This window comes from Scomber scombrus, chromosome 15, assembly GCF_963691925.1.
Source record: "Scomber scombrus chromosome 15, fScoSco1.1, whole genome shotgun sequence".
Classification (NCBI taxonomy): Eukaryota; Metazoa; Chordata; class Actinopteri; order Scombriformes; family Scombridae; genus Scomber; species Scomber scombrus.
Genome location: NC_084984.1, coordinates 15,178,049 through 15,196,350, shown reverse-complemented (window position 1 = coordinate 15,196,350; position 18,302 = coordinate 15,178,049). Strand labels below are relative to the sequence as shown.

Genomic DNA, 18,302 nt, shown 5'->3' with positions numbered 1-18,302 from the left:
TATCCTGTTACTACTTTGTTCATCTGAGCAGATGAGTGTTGAAATTAGTAAGTTTGGGTTTTTTAGTTCACTGTTTTGTCACTGAATAGGAGAAATATAAAGTAAAATGAACCCTTTTAGTGGAATATACTCTATTATGGCTTCACCTCACCAAGTAAACATTTGTGCCATCTAGTGGTGAGATGTGTGTGTATATATATGTGTTTTAAAATAAAAACACAATTCATTGCTCTGTCAGTGTCTTAACCCTCCTGTTGTTCTGAGTGAAGGAAGGATGGAAGGGAGGAAGAAGGAAGGGAGAAAGAAGGAAAGGAAGGAGGGAGGAAAAAAGGAAGGAGGGAGGGAGAAAGGAAAAGAGGAAGGAAGGAGGGAGAAAGGAAAAGAGGGAGGAAGGTAGGGAGGAGGGAGGGAGGAAAGGAAGGAAAGAAAGAAGGAGGGAGGGAGGAAGGAAGGAAGGAGGGAAGGAAAGAAGGAGGGAGGGAGGAAGGAAGGAAGGAAAAAGTAAGGAGGGAAGGAGGGAAGAAAGAAAGGGGGAGGAAAGAAGGAAGGGAGGAAAGAGGGAGGAAGGAAAGAAAGAGAAGGAGGCAGGGAGGAATGACAGACAGAAGGAAGGAAAGAAGGAACAGTCAAAACAGACGCGGTCAATTTGACCCGGGAGGACGACGCGAAGATTAAGCATTATTCTAAATACATTCAATCTACGCACAGCAACTTAAAACCTACAAATACTCTTTTTTTAGTTTATTTTGAAGCTGGTGAGGCGGTAGGCCGTGTCCACTTCACACATTTCCACAGCCTTGCACTCGTCGTTAGAGGAGGTGCTGATGAACCAGCCGGGACACTTGACCGACTCGAAGGTGGTCAAATCAACGCCGGTGGTTTTCTTGTAGAAGAGGAAACGGTCCATGTTTTCGTCGTCGCTGATTTTCTGTAATTTGACCTCACTGCATTTCTGCCGGGAGATATATAGAAAGAAGAATGTGTGTTAGATAAGAAGGCACATTTCTCAGCCAATAAAAGAATAAACAGGTAGATGTTGTGTTAGGATAATTTGGTTAGTTTGATTTGTAACACTGAATGATTTTAGTGTTATAACTGAAATAAAGGTACAATATTTACCTCTAAAATGCGGTAGAATATAAGTATAAAGTTGCATTAAAATTGAAATACTCAAGTAAAGTACCTCAACATTGTACAATACTTGATTAAATGGGTAAATATGTCCCTATTAATTAGCATTTATAAGCAGTATATTAACAGTTGACTGATTTTGTAACACTATAATGTAGTTAGATGCAGAAAACTGTGACATTACAAGTCAAAGTGCTGCTTTCACAAGTATTATCACCAAAATGTACCTAAAGTATCAACGGTAAAAGTCCCCTGTGACATTATATATTATTTATATAACATTCAGGCATGTAGATACGATCAAGACAAGAATTTGACCCATTTTGACATTTGACAACTGTAAAAACCCCAAATGTCTTTTACTCTGATATTTAATTACTTTTCCTAAAGTGGCCCAAAATGCACAAAAATGAAACTATTTTTAAATGTTCTTCCGATGTTTGTCAATTGAGGTCAAATTATCTCCGTATCTATTGACATGTGTTTTAGTGAAATGAATAGTTAATAGTTTTAATAAGATAGTAGTTATGAGGATTTCTTTTTATGATGTAGCAGTGAAGACTGATGGCTCTAATGGTTATACAATAAACCCCACAGTTCCATAAAGTTCTTGTCATTTTCACTTTACATATAAAATAACATTTAACCACCAAAAAGATATGGAAGATTACTAAAAGAGACACAAATTGACTAAAGGAACCTTAAAAATACAAAAAAGAGACATACAAATGACTAAAAGAGACATAAAATGACTAAAAAGAGACACAAATTGACCAAAGAAACACAGACAGAGATGAAAAAATGACTAAAAACAAAACGTACAGTTAGTTTGAGTAACATCTGCCATCTAGTTGCCATAGTAACTTAGATATGGAGTGACTAGAGAGACTCAAAACTACCAAAAAGAGACATTTCAATCATTATTGCTATGTTATATTTGCATGTCTTAGGTAAAATAGGACATGATATTGTTTGATAGGAGCTGTTTAGTGGTGTAAAGGCTAAAAAATACACTCTCTCTGCTCTCTGAAACACGAATCAAGGTTTAATCACATTTATTGATCAGTCAGATAGACTATTGATGCTTTCTAAACACATCTGTGTGGTTTAACATTTGGTTTAGACACTTTTTATGAGGGGAATAAACTGTATGTTCAACCGGAGATTGGCAGTATAAATGTGCCGCCGACAAATCTGTGAGTGTTATGCTTACAGCTACATTATAGTGTGTTGTAAACCATTTAATAACTGTTGATGTAATCATTATAGATGATAGTGTAGTGCTGGCATTAAGGACTTCTTGATAAAAATGTATTTTTATGATGTAGCAGTGAAGACTGATGGCTCTAATGGTTATACAATAAACCCCACAGTTCCATAAAGTTCTGCTCATTTTCACTTTACATATAAAATAACATTTAACCACCAAAAAGATATGGAAGATGACTAAAAGAGACACAAATTGACCAAAGAAACCCAAACAGAGATGAAAAAATGACTAAAAACAACCTACAGTTAGTTTGAGTGACAGCTGCCATCTAGTTACCGTAGCAACTTAGAGATGGAGTGACTAAAGAGACTTAAAACTACCAAAAAGAGACATTTACATCATTATTGCTATGTTATATTTTCATGTCTTAGGTAAAAATAGGACATGATATTGTGTGATAGGAGCTGTTTAGTGATGTAAAAGCTAAAAAATACACGCTCTACTCTCTGAAACATTAATCAAGGTCTAATCACATTTATTGATCAGTCAGATCAACTATTGATGCTTTCTAAACACATCTGTGCTTCAACATTTGGTTTAGACACTTTTCATGAGGGGAGATTGGCAGTATGAATGTGCCGCCGACAAATCTGTGAGTGTTATGCTTACAGCTACATTATAGTGTGTTGTAAACCATTTAATAACTGTTGATATAATCATTATAAATAGTGTAGTGCTGGCAATAAGGACTTCTTAATAAAAATTTCCCTAAATGACATCAATTTCCCCCCAAAAGTCCCTCTGACTCGTTATTTCCCCCCTCATCATTCTCTTTATGTGTGGGTGTCCCAACATTTCCTGCTTACCTCTAGAGTCAGGATAGCTTTGTTGTCGTTCATGGAGCTTGTAATGTGCATGTCGCTGTTCATGACTGACAGGACGACGGTCTGACCCTTATTGGAGCGATCCTCGCAGGGATGGCAGTACCGCGCCAGCTTGAAATTAACTGTAGTGAGAGAGAAAAAAGACAGAAGATGATTTAATGTTCACTGAGGATGATTTTAGTAATGTGACAAGTTAGACCCTTAGACTTAGGTTTCATTGTTAAAACTTGGTGGAAACAATTAGAGAGTTTTTTAAAAAATCATTACAAAACCAATCTAAAGTCTTTAGGGCAGCACTTCCTACTGGTGTGATGACATGCAGTTCACTGTTTATGAGAATAGGGAGGGAGCATAATGTCTGGTAAGGCGCATTCGTGACTAAATGTGAGAGGCTTAGGTTCGTTAGCAGCTGTTCTCAAATGAAAATAGACCCGTTACTGCTGTATGTAGTACTGAGAAATGATTCAGTGTGTTGATCAGAAGTATTTCAGACACTAGTTACTTTGATGTTTCAGTATTTACAGACCGGGTGCAGTTGTCTATTTGCAAACAGCTACACACTGTATTAAATATGTAAAGTTACTGTGTTCTTTTAAAAGGTTTAATTGAAACTCAGCCTAACCCGAACCCAGTCAGAGTTAATATACCGGTCCAGTTCAGTTAAATAAATCATTACCGGACCATTAACCATTAAACTGACACACTGTTTTTAGGTGTAATATGTGTGTTTTGATTGTGTTTCTAATAAAAGTAAACTGAAAAGAGTATGTGTTTATAAATTAATATCCTGTGGTGCATTCAAATAAACCAGTCTAAAATAGAAAAGCGTTTTCCCAGAATTACACCCCCCAAAATAGACTGTGACTTTTACACCTGTTTTTGTGATCTGTAATCTCAAGTTGAAAAGTAACTACAGCTCTTATTTATATGTGTCGGTAGTAAATAGTCTGAAATGTTGTGCAGTATGAGTATAAAGTACTATACAATTGTACAGTACTCAAGTAAGTAAGTGTGTACTTGTGATGGTCTTACCTTTGTGTTCATAGTTTCCTCCTTTCAGAGTGACGGCCTGCAGCTTCCACTCTCCACTCTCTGCTTCTTTGCACAGATCTTTATGTGCGATGTCACACAGAGTGAACTGCTTCTCACTTTTGACACGTCTGAAGGTATACTTTGTAATTCCTGTGGTTGAGTTGTGCTCCATCTTGACAATTTTTTCTGCGGAAAGGTGGAAGACAGAGAAGAAGAAGACAGTTGTGGCAAAGTCTAAAGAGCTTTAATCAGGTTTATAATTACGTGAAATCGTGCATCCTGTTATTACTCACCATCCACCAGGCTGCCCATAATCGCACTGCAGAGCTGCTCATCAGTAAGATCATGACAGCACATTTGGGGCTTCTTCATTCTGTTAACGGCCAACATCAGATTGGCCACACGCTTCAGAGTCCTTCGATTCCGGGAAATCACCAGGTTCAGTCCCTCATCGAGTCTGACGATCTCATCTTTGACATCCTGAAAGGGTGAAAAAAAGTACAGAAGCCACGTGATAATGCTCCCCCTGAGTATTTGCCTGTCATCGCCCTAAACACAAAGCTGATTCAGTTTTTCCCGCCAAAGAATTGGATGCAAAAGAGCACGTTGAAGCCCTTGGTCTTGTCTTGCAGGAAGCATTTCAACAAACATTCACCTCAAGTTTTGGATCTTTGTGTACTATCCAACATCGTAACAGGATAAAAATATACAGAAAATTAATAAAAGCATAATTTTTCCCCTTTTAAAAGGGTTAATACTGCTTCCACCTAGACATATTTATAAAGGCGAAGTTGAATTAGTCTTCCTGTAAGTAAAAATACACGTGTGAAATCGAAAGTAAATGTAGCTGAGAGTGGAATTAAAGATGCAGTGTCGAGAATTTGGCAGCATCCAGCAGAACAGATTTGGCTAAAATTGAGTGTAATATTCATAAGTATGTTTTAATTGGTGTATAATCACCTAAAAATAAGAAGTGTTGTATTTTGCCAGCTTAAAACAAGCCCTTTTATACAATATACCGCAACGTTTCTACAGTAGCCCAAAGCAGACAAACCAAACACCGGGTCTAGAGATGGGCTTTTGGCTGGGGGCAATCTGCAACTTCACCACTAGATGGCACCAAATTCTACACAATGCTCCTTTACGATCCCAGAGAAACCTCACATCAAAAAAAAAAAAGCATCTTACCTTCATGTCAAAACAGCGGTATTCGTTTCCTGTGTCATCTGATATAGGTGGGCTGAAATATAAAACAAATATTTTAACCCTTTACATACTGTTCATAGTCTGACTCATAATTAGTCTCTACACCGATTCACATGCATAAATTCCCCATCATTCAGTAATAAATGTTTGATTAATCTTATGGGGAAAAAATTCATTAATAATCACTATTTCCATGATCCAAGAGAACATTTTATAGAATATGAAGAATACAACAACATGTTTTAATGCTGATTTTGGAATTTTTTTTAAACAAATACAGGTCAGTTTTAAAATTATTCTTTTTTTCCCCCCATTTTTGTGTACTGTGGTTCACATTAGGAAAAGTTTTACAGTGTTTTCACAGCTCTAAAATGTAAAAAATGGGTCAAATTTGACCCTGAACAATAGGGTTAAAACTGCTGCAAAGCTTACAGAGGACAAGTTGAACCACCCCTTACATTTAGATGCATGTTAGTTTAATTATATTGCCAGAGTCCTGTAATTAAAATTAATTAAATTTCCCTATGTGTGATGATTATCCACTGGTGCAAATCATCCTTTTTAAATACTAATGTGTAAAGAACTAAGGAGATGTGTGTCGATTCTAAGTAGAAATCCTTCCATTATCTCCCCTCTGGTGTTGGAGGGTTAGGGTTAGCACCTCAAATCGATGCTGTATGTAAAAAAAAAAAAAAAAAAGCACATCAGCGCATATATTTTTATCGCAAGCTTTGCAGTTTTAATGTTGACACCACTTTTATGGCAATGTCTAACTCCTTTTTTTATTGAATCTGTTCTTCTTACGTTCTCTTTTATCTGCTGGCACGGGTCACTTTCAGCAAAATTGCAGGAACTGCACTGAATGACCTTCACAACCTGTATCAGGTCAGGTGTTTGAAAAAAGCCAAATCTATCTTGGTTGACCCGAGCCATCAACTGAGGAATGCGATTAATTTTGCTATCATCAAGAAATCATTAATTCCTGCTGCTATCAGCCTTTTAAAAGACAAAAAAGATCTGTTTTCTAGATTGACCTTAGGTCTCTACACTGAAAGCCAGAGGTGTAGGAGGACAAGTGGAATCTAGCGCACCTAATTTTGTACAGTAGCCTACTGATGCAAAAATTGAAATGAGTCACACTTACCAAATAAACCAATAATGAGTGTGCTGTGATTTGAAATTAATCAAAAAGTCAGGTTCATAAAGTAACTTTCTTTGCATTCATTTCGTTTCCAATCAAGATACACTGGTAAGAATTGCTTTACATTGTTAATATGGACTTAACATTTTTGAACATGCAAAAAAATGCGATTAAATATTAACTATTAATAACAATTTACTTATTAACTATTGAAATACAGCGATTCATTGAGATTAAAAACATTTCTAAGGCTGTTCACCCCTTTTTTTCTTTTTTTTTTGCCGAGTTTACAAAACAAAGGTAGAGGAAGTGAAATCATTGTCAGACAGATGGAAGCATTTCCCTTTTCAAAGACAGGAACTCAGGATGTGCCACTGCCAAAAAATTAAAAAGGTTTTCAGGAACTTGTGATTTTTATCTCACGAAAATTTTCTCTGCGTTAAAATATGTCACACACACTTTGTGCTCTGAGCTCCTAAAAAACACAACATGCATTATCATTGCAGTGGGATACATTACAAACACTGTACATTTAGGCACAAACAGACCATTATAGATATGTATTATAGATTAAACTTACCCATCCAGAGCATCAGCCAGATCAAAGTCACCCATTGTTTTTGATATCAGTTGTTAAAAAAAGTGATTACAGGTTAAAATTTAAACAAGTGAAATGATTATTTTTTTCTTATCTCAGGCGTCCAGCAGACAGTTGCGTGCTGCTTGATGCACCGCAGACTGACTGAAACTATGTCAGTGTGTCTTTTTATCTTCTCTCAGCTTCCTGGTTGAGCCTTGTTATGGCTCCACGTGTGTGTTTGTGTGCTTTCACTCATGATGAAACTGTATACACTACTCACAACAATACCCACTCCTCCAGTGGAAATAAAAAAGGTCTGATAGTGAATTTAAAGCTGCTGTGATTATTCATAAATCAGTTTTATTTTTGGTGTAGGTGTTTTTGTTTTTAGTCATTTTCTGGAATTGGATAAAATAAGAGAACAAATGCATGAAGAGATGTAATAACATACTAACCCTAACTGACCACTTGCTATCCCTCATAATTCACTGTAATGTTTGATGAAGTTAAAGTATTAGAATTAAAGTGCATAAGTATTAAGAGTGATGTAGTATGCAGTATTACAGTAAAAGTACTGCAGTATTATGAGTGATGTAGTATGCAGTATTACAGTAAAAGTGTAAAAGTACTGCAGTATTATGAGTGATGTAGTATGCAGTATTACAGTAAAAGTACTGCAGTATTATGAGTGATGTAGTATGCAGTATTACAGTTAAAGTACTGCAGTATTATGAGTGATGTAGTATGCAGTATTACAGTAAAAGTACTGCAGTATTATGAGTGATGTAGTATGCAGTATTACAGTTAAAGTACTGCAGTATTATGAGTGATGTAGTATGCAGTATTACAGTAAAAGTACTGCAGTATTATGAGCGATGTAGTATGCAGTATTACAGTAAAAGTACTGCAGTATTATGAGCGATGTAGTATGCAGTATTACAGTAAAAGTAGTGGTTTGGTCCCTCTGACTGATATATTATTATATATGACATCATTAGATTATTAATAGTGAAGCATCAATGTTAGAGCAGCATGTTACTGTTGTAGCTGCTGGAGGTGGAGCTAGTTTACACTACTTTTATAGTTAGCTAGTTTAGTCCAGTGGTTCCCAACCTAGGGGTGGGGCCCCTCCAAAGGGTCAGCAGATAAATGTGAGGGGTGGTGAGATGATTAATGGGAGAGGAAAGAAGAAAAAACAAAGTTCTGATACACAAATGTGTTTTCAGTTTTTTGGACTTTTTTTCTAATCTTTGATTTTTGCTGAAATATTGGATCATTTCACATTTGGTAGAGACAAAGGGGAGCACACAGTCTAAATACACAAAGGAAGGTGGGATAATGAGACACAGGAAGTTTCCTTTCTGAAACAAGAGGCAAAGGTGATGACAAAATAAAATAGGAAATAACCAAGAATTTTCAAACTTAGGACCTAGATGTTATACCTCTTGTCCCACCTCACAGAAAGGAGCAGATATCGGTCCTGCTGTTGGGTTGATGCCCTTCTCCGCCCCTGACTACCTCTCACTGTGTATCAACCGGTTTCCTCGTACGTCTTCAATGTTCTTGAGTGTTGTGCTAACTGTGCTAACCCTAACCCAGGTTACCTGTGCAACCTGATTGGGCTGCAGGTAAAAGTATGTTGCTAAAAGTAGTGCTAAGGACAATAGCAGAACACAAAAATTAGAGATAAGAATCAGTCAATCGGCTGTCTGTGGCCACATTGTAACCATTCCCTTTTGGGTTTTTTTAGGGTTGTCTTACTTTTGCTTCTCCATTGCTCCTTTTGTCACCTGCTGAAACTGAAACACAATCTCTTCTGCTTCCTAAATGGACAGATTGATCTCCCTGAAGTTTAACTGACGTGGTGTGATACTGTGACAATTCAGTGTTCCCTTCATTTGTTTGAGCAGTGTAGATGTTTTTATATGTAAAACATGTCTTGAGGGTATAACAATGGAGATATTGTGAAGCATGTGTTTCAGCATGGACAGTTTATAGCTTTATATACAGTAAATAATTTAGAGTGTCAGCCGAGATAAGATAGAGTGGTGACAGTTATGATATGTACAAGTTGTAATATGTTCATTATTAATAAAGAGCAAACGGCAATAATGTTTTAAAGGGCCATTATGTGTAATCACAGAGGAATTTGAATCTGAAAATGTTCAAACAATAACAAGTTTTATGATCTATAAACGTGTGGCTGTTGTCTTGCAAACTGCCTCAACACTGCCACATAAAAACTGTAGATTGTGAACTCTGATTCATCCAGAACCCTCAATTTAGAAAGTTCATGAAAGGCCACACATTAGTCTGTAACTCTTATTCTTCCTCTACTACGTCATTAATGTATATTGTCTCCATATAGTGTTTCTTTTAACTCCTCTTGCACATTGTTTCAACCAGTGTTCATATCAGTAAATTAGTTTAACGTGGGAGATCTTTTTTATTCCTTTAGGAGGAATAATTACAGAGAGGACAAACCTTGTTCACTGTTCATATCAAAGTCAAAGTCAATTTTATTATCCCAAACAGGGAAATTCAGGTGGTCAAAGTGCAGATATAGATATAGATACAGATACAAATAGATACACAAATGGTCCTTCCTTCCTCCCCAAGCTAGCAACTCATTAACTTTCACTGATTTTTACATTTGACGATAAAGCAGGGTATGCATTAGGGCGTGGCTACGTCGTGATTGACAGGTTGATTGGTTCACAGGTTCAGGAGGGCGCCTCATACCCCTCCTGATGCCCATATAAGTAGAATCCGTGTTTTTGTTTTTCCCGGCATGCACCTGAAATTTTCAAGATGGCGCTGCTCAGATCAGATACTATTGGCTTCCGTACAGCAGTCCACAAACCAATGGGTGACGTCACGGATGTTATAGTACGTCCATTTCTTATATACAGTCTATGGTCTGATCAAGAAGAAAATTATTATAGTATTAATCCATAGAATGAGCCTCGGGTTAACTCCAAGATCCACCAGTTTGTCCACCAGCAGGTGAGGTTGTATGGTGTTGTATTCGCTGCTGAAGTCAATGAAAATTATCTTCACAACGCTCTGGCTGGTATGCAAACTGATACGGATCTAGATGTTTTAACACTATCTTTTCAAAACACTTCCTAGGTATTGAGTTTAAGGCATCAGGTGTCAGATGGTTCATCTCTTTGGGCCTGATGTGTTTAGTTGCCGGTACAATCAGAGACTGTTTCCATTGGGCAGGGATTGATCCTGTGTCGACTGAGTGCTGAAACAGCCTTAGGAAAGGGATTGCAAGTGAGTCAACACATGCTTGCAGGACCTTACAGCTGATTCCATTTGGACCCTGAGATTTACTAATATTAACACATGAAAACTGATTTTTAACTTCATCAAAGGTGATTCTGATATCACCTGTGGACACCTGACTGCTGCTTTAAGACTGATTTAAGAGATTGTGAACCCATCTGTTTAAAATAAAGCTGAGTTTAAACAATGTGGGCTAAAGGGAAACTTATATTACTGGACCTTTGTGCAACTGGGTTTTTGCTGTAAGTAATTCACACTACTTTGTTGACATTAATTGAAATATGGCCTCTTTAGTAGAGGTGAGCAGGTGCAGTAGTTTTCCTCTAAGGAACTTCTTTGAATACTCTATTAAAGATCACTGAGCATTATGAATTGAGGAACCTGCCAACAAAAAAAAAAGGTCAAGTATAGACACCGAAATAGTGGTGATGTTTGATGATTGGAGGATGTGGAAAAAGTTCATCGTCAGTCAACTCCAGTAACTTCAACATTTGAAGAACAAAGAGAAAGTGTAATGTTACAACTGGGACATTATAGTGTGATAATTACACAACAAAACAGAACCAGCCAAAGTGGAACTACAACAATGGATTCATTATGAAGAGAGAAGCAAAAGTGGCTGATGAGAATTCAGTTCAAAGTAAATGTGCTGAGTTTGATGTTGTGTCTATTTTGTGCTTATGTAACCGGTGGTGGCTAACCACAGGATATCTTTGGAGGCGATCTCTGTTCATTTAACAGAAATTAGTGACAAACTCTGCAGTAAAATTAGCATGACACAAATGACACGCTTACATCTCCCATGGAGTACAGTGACAAAAAGGTGACAGACAGAGGCAGGAGACATAACTTATAGGGGGGAACATCAGGGTAAAGAGACTAACACTCATACGTCCTACTTGACTGGAGGAGTAGCATCTATCTATCTACCTACCTACCTACCTACCTACCTATCTATCTATCTACCTATCTATCTATCTATCTATGCATACCTCTGCTTGTATACACTGGCCCAAAATCCCTGGCAGTGTTTGATTTTTAAATGACTAATAACCTACAAGCTTTTCATACCAAAACAACACCAACATGAAAAATGACTCTGACCCTTGAAAAATAACAAAATATCTCCTCACCTCAATGTTTTGTGTTTGTTCCACAAAATGGCCGATGCAAAATGGGCAGGATGTTAGGCTAACTATCTGATATCAACAACACGTCATAGCGCCCTCTAGTGTGTCTACCCGAAATCTCCCTCTGTCTTTTGGCTGATGCCAGTTTGTGACAGCTGTGGACGAAGTATTTATGCTGCATGCGTTCCATTTACCTCGGAAGTTGAAAGTCGGAGCTGGGAGTGAAGTCCAGTTTAGAAGTCAGAAAACCAGTTCTAGCCAGGTTAGCCACTGATAGCAACACCAGTTAATAAAAATATATGTCGCTGTATTTTATGCATACAAACAGCGTAGCAACATGTCCACACATAGAAGTCAGACAGTGCTGTACATGTGTATGACTGATTTAATGAGACACTAGTGCTAATAACACACTGTTGATCACAGGGCTACCATCAAGGATTGTGAGGTCGGGGGCTGGTGAAGGTCTTCCTACCTTTCGAGTCAGAAATCCAACTTCAGGGGAGGCATTCCAGTTGAAATGACCCGACTGGAAACTTGGAAATTCAGACTTCTGAGTGCAACTGTGCTCCATCAGATTCTTTATTTAAAGTCTGTGTCAATTCATTGATTTACTTCTAAACGTATTATACATGTTGGAAAATGGTTACAGAAAACATGTGAAAAGGCTGATAACTATGCAGTACTGAATTGTGGAGATAGAGCCTTAAACTGTTTCTCACCCTCTCATTTTTCCTGATTTTCTGAGCCTGCAAAAAAGGGCTACTCCGTGACATAGGGGCGTACTCGTGTGACCGTGGTCCCTCCCCTACTATATAAGACCGAGAGTCCGCTCTCCTCAGTGGTTAATCTGCCTAGTGGCCAGTTATTGTTAATATCTAACACTACTACAGTCTACAGTTAGCCAGTTAGCTGAGCTAGCCGCCGAGTTAGCCACCGAGCTAACAGCTGAGCTAGCGGCAGAAAGCTCTCAGACCTAGCGTCCATGTTTCTGGTATAGGTGGTGACTTTGATTGACAGGTGACACATGGCAGGGGTCGGGGCTTCAGCGAACTCGGAGGGCACTCCCACAGCGTTTGGGGGCAGAGAAAAGAGGCTGGTTTTTACACAACTTTGAAGGCTAATTTCATATATTTGGCCATTTTTTTTAATCATTCAAATTTGGCAGGGTGGTTAACAACACACTTTTCTGTGGTATGTCAAACTCAGAACACATATTTATTCTTACTTTACACGGACTTTAAATGTAGTGTAGTGGAGGCTTAAAGTAGAACAAAATAGAAATACTCTAGTCAAATACTTCAGAATTGTACTTCAACCTTCACATACTGTTCAGGGTCAATTTTGACCCATATTTACATTTACTTTTCAATACTGTTGCATTCTTCACATTTAATATATTTCATGTTTTTCTCCATACATGAGAGGTGTAAAAACTGAATAATAAACTCTCTCAGCTACCTGAAAGCTTCATTTAGGATTAATCTTGCTATTTATCTATGACTGATGACGTATTCATGAATAATTTGTTGTGCAGAAATTTGGTAGAGACTAATTATGAGAGGAAACTGTGAAGAGTCCCAATATGAACAGTATGTGAGGGTTAAGTACAGTACAGTAGTTCGTAAATGTACTGTCACTTTCCACCAGTGGTTCATTGCACTACTTGCATATTCGCAAGATTGATTCAATGCTGTAGTGAATATTACTCATATTAACTCTGTTGTTGTTGTTGTTGCTCCCTCTCTGGATGTCTGTCTGACTATGTTTTTGACTCTTGCTTCATATTTGAAACTGAACACAAACAAAACTTTGAATCTATTTTAGTAAAAGTCAGTTTTTTGCGATTGAATCCTTCATTTCTCAGCCAGATTTTGGAGTTTCCATGGTATGAATCTTGTGATCTCCTTCCCACATCCTACCTGTGAATCATTTATGTGATAGCCTGCATCTGTAAAGGTCATTTAAATGGCTGTTTGATTTGCATGAATGTCTTGTTTAGCGTGTCTTTTAGTGCCAGCATTCACAGTAAATGCACTGTACCTTAAATTGAGAGATATTTGCAACTATGACATTTCCATCAACATGTGGTCTTAGTTTGTATCCACAAAACCTGCCTGTGATTAAACCACACAGCAGTTTTTAACTCCATGATGAAACAACAAAATGTGTTGGGGGGGGGAAAAAAACATTTTACTCTTAACATGTAATACCTGGAGGTGGGGTGGAAAGTTTTTTCTAGGTCAAATGAACTAATTTCCTGTAAAACCAGATGCTGCCAGTCATCTAGTGACACGAGAACCCTCACACCTCAGATTCTTTTTTCACAGCATTTACAAGATAATGAAACCCATTTAGCTCACATTATTTAAACTCACAGAGCTTTATTTTAAAATGATGGCATCACAATTTCCTGAGTCTGTCTTAAAGCAGCAGGCAGGTGTCCATATGAGCAGTGAAAGAGTTTGTCCTCTCTGTAATCATTCCTGCTGTTCATACTGACAATTAAAAGATCTCCTTTATATGTGCTTTCAATGGAAAGTGATGGAGGAGAAAATCCACAGTCATTTAAAAGTAGATGATCAGCTTCTATTCAGCTTCATCAGTCTGAGTTAGTCATATCAAGTGATATCTGACACATTTACAGTCTTTTTAGCATCAAATTCCCTCTTAGTGTTTCCCTGTTACACTGTTGTGGAAGTATAGTAACAAAAAGAGGGACTTTGGCTCTAAAAAATGTGCTTTTAATGTAAGTTGATGGAGGACAGGAACAGCCCTCGTTTAAGTGCAAGAGTTAGTCATATCAAGTGATATCTGACACATTTACAGTCTTTTTAAGCATCAAATTCCCTCTTAGTGTTTTCCTGTTGAGCTGTGGTGGAAGTATAGTAACAAAAAGACAGAAAATAGTAGTAAACTATCCTTCAAAATCTCCCAGAGCTCAATTTGACACATTTAAAGGAAGTCCAAAATCAAAAGATATTCAGTTTAAATATCACACAAGATCATAGAAGAACAAGAAAACGCTTCAAACTGAACCTGGAGACAAGAAAAGGACTAAAAACTATTAATTTATGTGTAAAATGTTGCTTATTAATGTCCCATTGATGGAAAAACCAATGATAAATCATTTAATCTCTATGTGTTTGTATCTTTATCTTCCTGTACTAAAACTGCATTTTAACTGTATAGACAAACTAAATGCATTTAAAAGTAGATGATCAGCTTCTATTGAGCTTCAGCGGTCTGAGTTAGTCATATCAAGTGATATCTGACACATTTACAGTTTTTTTAGCAGTAAATTCCCTCTTAGTGTTTCCCTGTTGAGCTGTGGTGGAAGTATAGTAACAAAAAGACTTTGGTACTAAAAACACTGTAACGTTGCAACAGATTTGACTCATTTGGACGACTGAAGCTTTATATTAGCTTCAGATCATCTTTCAAGTACTTTTTTTTTGCACAGAAGGAGGACTGTGGATTTTGTCCTCCATCACTTCCATTGCGCTTTTAACATCTTACAAAATCAGTGTGTAGTCAGGCTCACATTTCAGATGTCTATGAGTTGTTTTTCCCTCAAAACTTCTCACATGGTTTCATTTCAATAAATGTTCATGGTCCATGGTAGAGTCCCAGATAAAACTCCTGTTGCTGTGATTGGCCAGTTGTGTTCCTGCTAATTGGTTGTTTGAGTCAGACCAGGTCCACAAAATACCCAAAGGCAGAAGCTCATAGAGATACTTTTAAATGAACCCTTAAATAATGGCATGCAATTGTCAAAAACGTAAATTATAATGAAATAATATTCCTTACTGCAGCTTTAGGTGCAATTTTGACAGTATTTGTACTTCATTTACTCTCACATGGTTTCATTTAAACTGGTTGACACCTCATCAAATATTTTATAACAAAAACAAAGACTGAAAGGTTGAAGAAACAAACTGAAAACACATTTGTGTATCAGAACTTTGTTTTTTCTTCTTTCCTCTCCCATTAATCATCTCACCACCCCTCACATTTACCTGCTGACCCTTTGGAGGGGCCCCACCCCTAGGTTGGGAACCACTGGACTAAACTAGCTAACTGTATATAAAGTAGTGTAAATTAGCTCCACCTCCAGCAGCTACAACAGTAACATGCTGCTCTAACACTGATGCTTCACTATTAATAATCTAATGATGTCATATATAATAATATATCAGTCAGAGGGACCAATTAAAGAAAAACCTGAATACAATAGTTGAGAAACACATTAAATATAGACATGTCTGTGTGTCAGGTTTCACTGAATGATTTGATAATGTGAATAAAATGCTCGAGCCTTTACAGTCAGCAGATCTCAGCCATCTGAACACCAATAAGACGACGCTGTCCACCAACGTCTCAATAAAACCAAATTATATTAAAAAAAACTTTCATCTTCAAATGTATTTAGTGATGTCTCTAATGCTGTATGTCCTTTTTGTTATGTCTGGTTGTGTTTGTGTTTCTATCTATCTGCTGTACTCAGGTTGCTCTTGTAAAAGATATAAGGTTTATAAAGATATACAAATACAATAAATGGTATATATATAAATGTAGGAATATCTTGTGAAGAAATGTTCATCTTTCCTAATAAAGATTCTAAGGAGTACTGTAATACTTTAACTACATCCCTCATAATACTTATGTACTTTTACTGTAACACTTTAACTACATCCCTCATAATACTTTTACTTTTACTGTGATACTGCATACTACATCACTCATAATACTGCAGTACTTTTACTGTAATACTGCATACTACATCACTACATCACTCTTCTTCCACCACTAAACATTCGAGACCTTTCATGTTGATGAATCGCATTAACCTCCGAAATATCCAATGCCTGAGGAAGGAATCAACTCTTTGCCCACAGAGAGTTTACAAGTTCAACAGATGTTCCTACAGCTCTGTATTTGACCTACCAATGGAGGGCGGGGGAATTACCATGTTATTTCCAAACAGGAAGTCAGAAGTCACTGAAAGATGGGACATAAAATACAAAAAATATGTATATAAAAAAAGGGAGTGTGTTCATTTTGTTTGTCTTATCTGCTGAGTTTGATCAATTCAGAGCTTTAAAATGTATCTGTTGTCTGTGTAACTGGAACTTACTACTTATAAAGTTGAATGATCAACCAGTATATACGCTACAGTATGCTGACGTGGCTGTCTTAACGTTGCCGACCACTATGTGGTTGTTTCAAACCTGCAGGAAGTGGTGTTTGTGATGCCAAGAAACCCAGCTAGAGGGATTTTTGTTGTCTGTTAAGTGCACATGAAAGAGAGGCAATACTTTCACTGCTTACAAGTGGTTACATTTTTTTTTGATGGCTGTGTGTTACAGGGTGGCACTTTAAGATTTATAAAAATTTGCATAAATGTTTTCGGGAATTCAACATGAAACCATGAAAGTAGGGCATCTGCTGAAATACATCTACATCTTTGGTCTTTTAAGCTGATACTGAAAGCTTGTGAGAGCAGCTATGCCTACTTACCAAGCAGCAGTAACCACAGCTTAAAATTGAGAGTCAACGCAGAAGTGCGTTAAAGTGCACTAATAGTCTCCCATTCAAAAAGCTTCAGCTTCTCCCATGAAATAATAAGTGAATATATGTTTTCACCAAGTCATTATAGTCTCAATCTCTAATTTTAGGTCTTCTAATAAGTGTGTTTGGGGGTAATTTAAGCCACGTTATTGCTCCATTAACGAGACTTATTAGCTTCTATGTCTGACCATAACCTGCAACTTCCTGCAACAGGAAGGAGCGTAGCTGTGTGAGGCCCGAGCTGCTCAGTGACTCATAATGATACTACTACTACTACTACTACTACTACTAATAATAATAATAGTAGTAGTAGTAGTAGTAATGATGATGATCATTTAAACGAGGCAGAAGTCAGAGCTGACAGAAATCCTCTTTGCATCTCGCCCTGTAGCTCTTTAACTCTCCGTCGGTCTGTTCCTGCAGTTATCAGCTGGTGAAATCTTGTTTTTAAGCCTTAAATGGAGGTGTAATCGTAGCTTTAAATGAACTCTTTCAACGGCAGACACCCAAGACAGTTTTCCGACTCAGGGACCTGATTCACCTTTCACTTCTGAGCCAAAAACAAGAAGCTGTGGTTGAGGGCGAGAGCTGTCATGCAGTAGACTGACCTTCCGATGAATTTTAATGTTTGGCACGCAATACCATAAAATATACTCTACTGTGCAAAGATTTTTAGGAACTGAAAGTAACATAACACAGCTTTTAAAGAGTCCTGTGCTAGTTTATGGCAGTTGGGGGCTCGTCTGAGATTGAAATATACTTGGTAAAGTTCAATCTAGCCATTGTGGGGCAAATGGAGGCCTGATCAGCTGAACTGGGCTTTCAGTGTGTGACCAGTTTGTTTTGTGGTTGGTGAATGCTAAAAATTTAACATTGTGTATTGAGGGTTAGGGTTATGGGTTAGGGTTGAGAGAACCACACAAAGGTTTTGCTTCTTGATTTAGTGCTTCCCAACGTTTTTTTTTTTGGTTTTCAAACCCTTTTACTTTTGTCTAAGTGGTCATTTTTGTTTCAATCTGTAGGTTTAAAGTACTGAAAGTAATGTGGGAATGTTTTCAAAGATTCCTGAGCCTGAGTTTCTGACAAGTGGGGGGGCTCGTCTGAGGTTGAAATCTGTTTGGTA

At 37.4% G+C, this 18,302-nt stretch overlaps 1 protein-coding gene across 1 annotated transcript; it reads right to left on the bottom strand.

The window, feature by feature from the left end:
* Positions 1-213: 213 nt before the first annotated feature.
* Positions 214-5,486, bottom strand: il1b (interleukin 1, beta). The gene is made up of 5 exons (XM_062434745.1): positions 5,446-5,486; positions 4,551-4,737; positions 4,278-4,443; positions 3,208-3,349; positions 214-952 (listed from the first exon to the last, which is right to left on the bottom strand). The coding sequence occupies exons 1-5, from the start codon at positions 5,449-5,451 to the stop codon at positions 737-739; spliced, it is 717 nt and encodes a 238-aa protein (XP_062290729.1). The 5' UTR covers positions 5,452-5,486; the 3' UTR covers positions 214-736.
* Between the last annotated feature and the right edge of the window lie 12,816 nt (positions 5,487-18,302).

Excerpts from the sequence above, each read along its gene's own strand:
- il1b (XM_062434745.1), bottom strand. Across the intron at positions 4,444-4,550 it reads TATGGGCAGCCTGGTGGATG|AAAAAATTGTCAAGATGGAG; the intron begins GTGAGTAATAAC and ends ACCTTTCCGCAG. Across the intron at positions 953-3,207 it reads AAGCTATCCTGACTCTAGAG|AAATGCAGTGAGGTCAAATT; the intron begins GTAAGCAGGAAA and ends ATCTCCCGGCAG.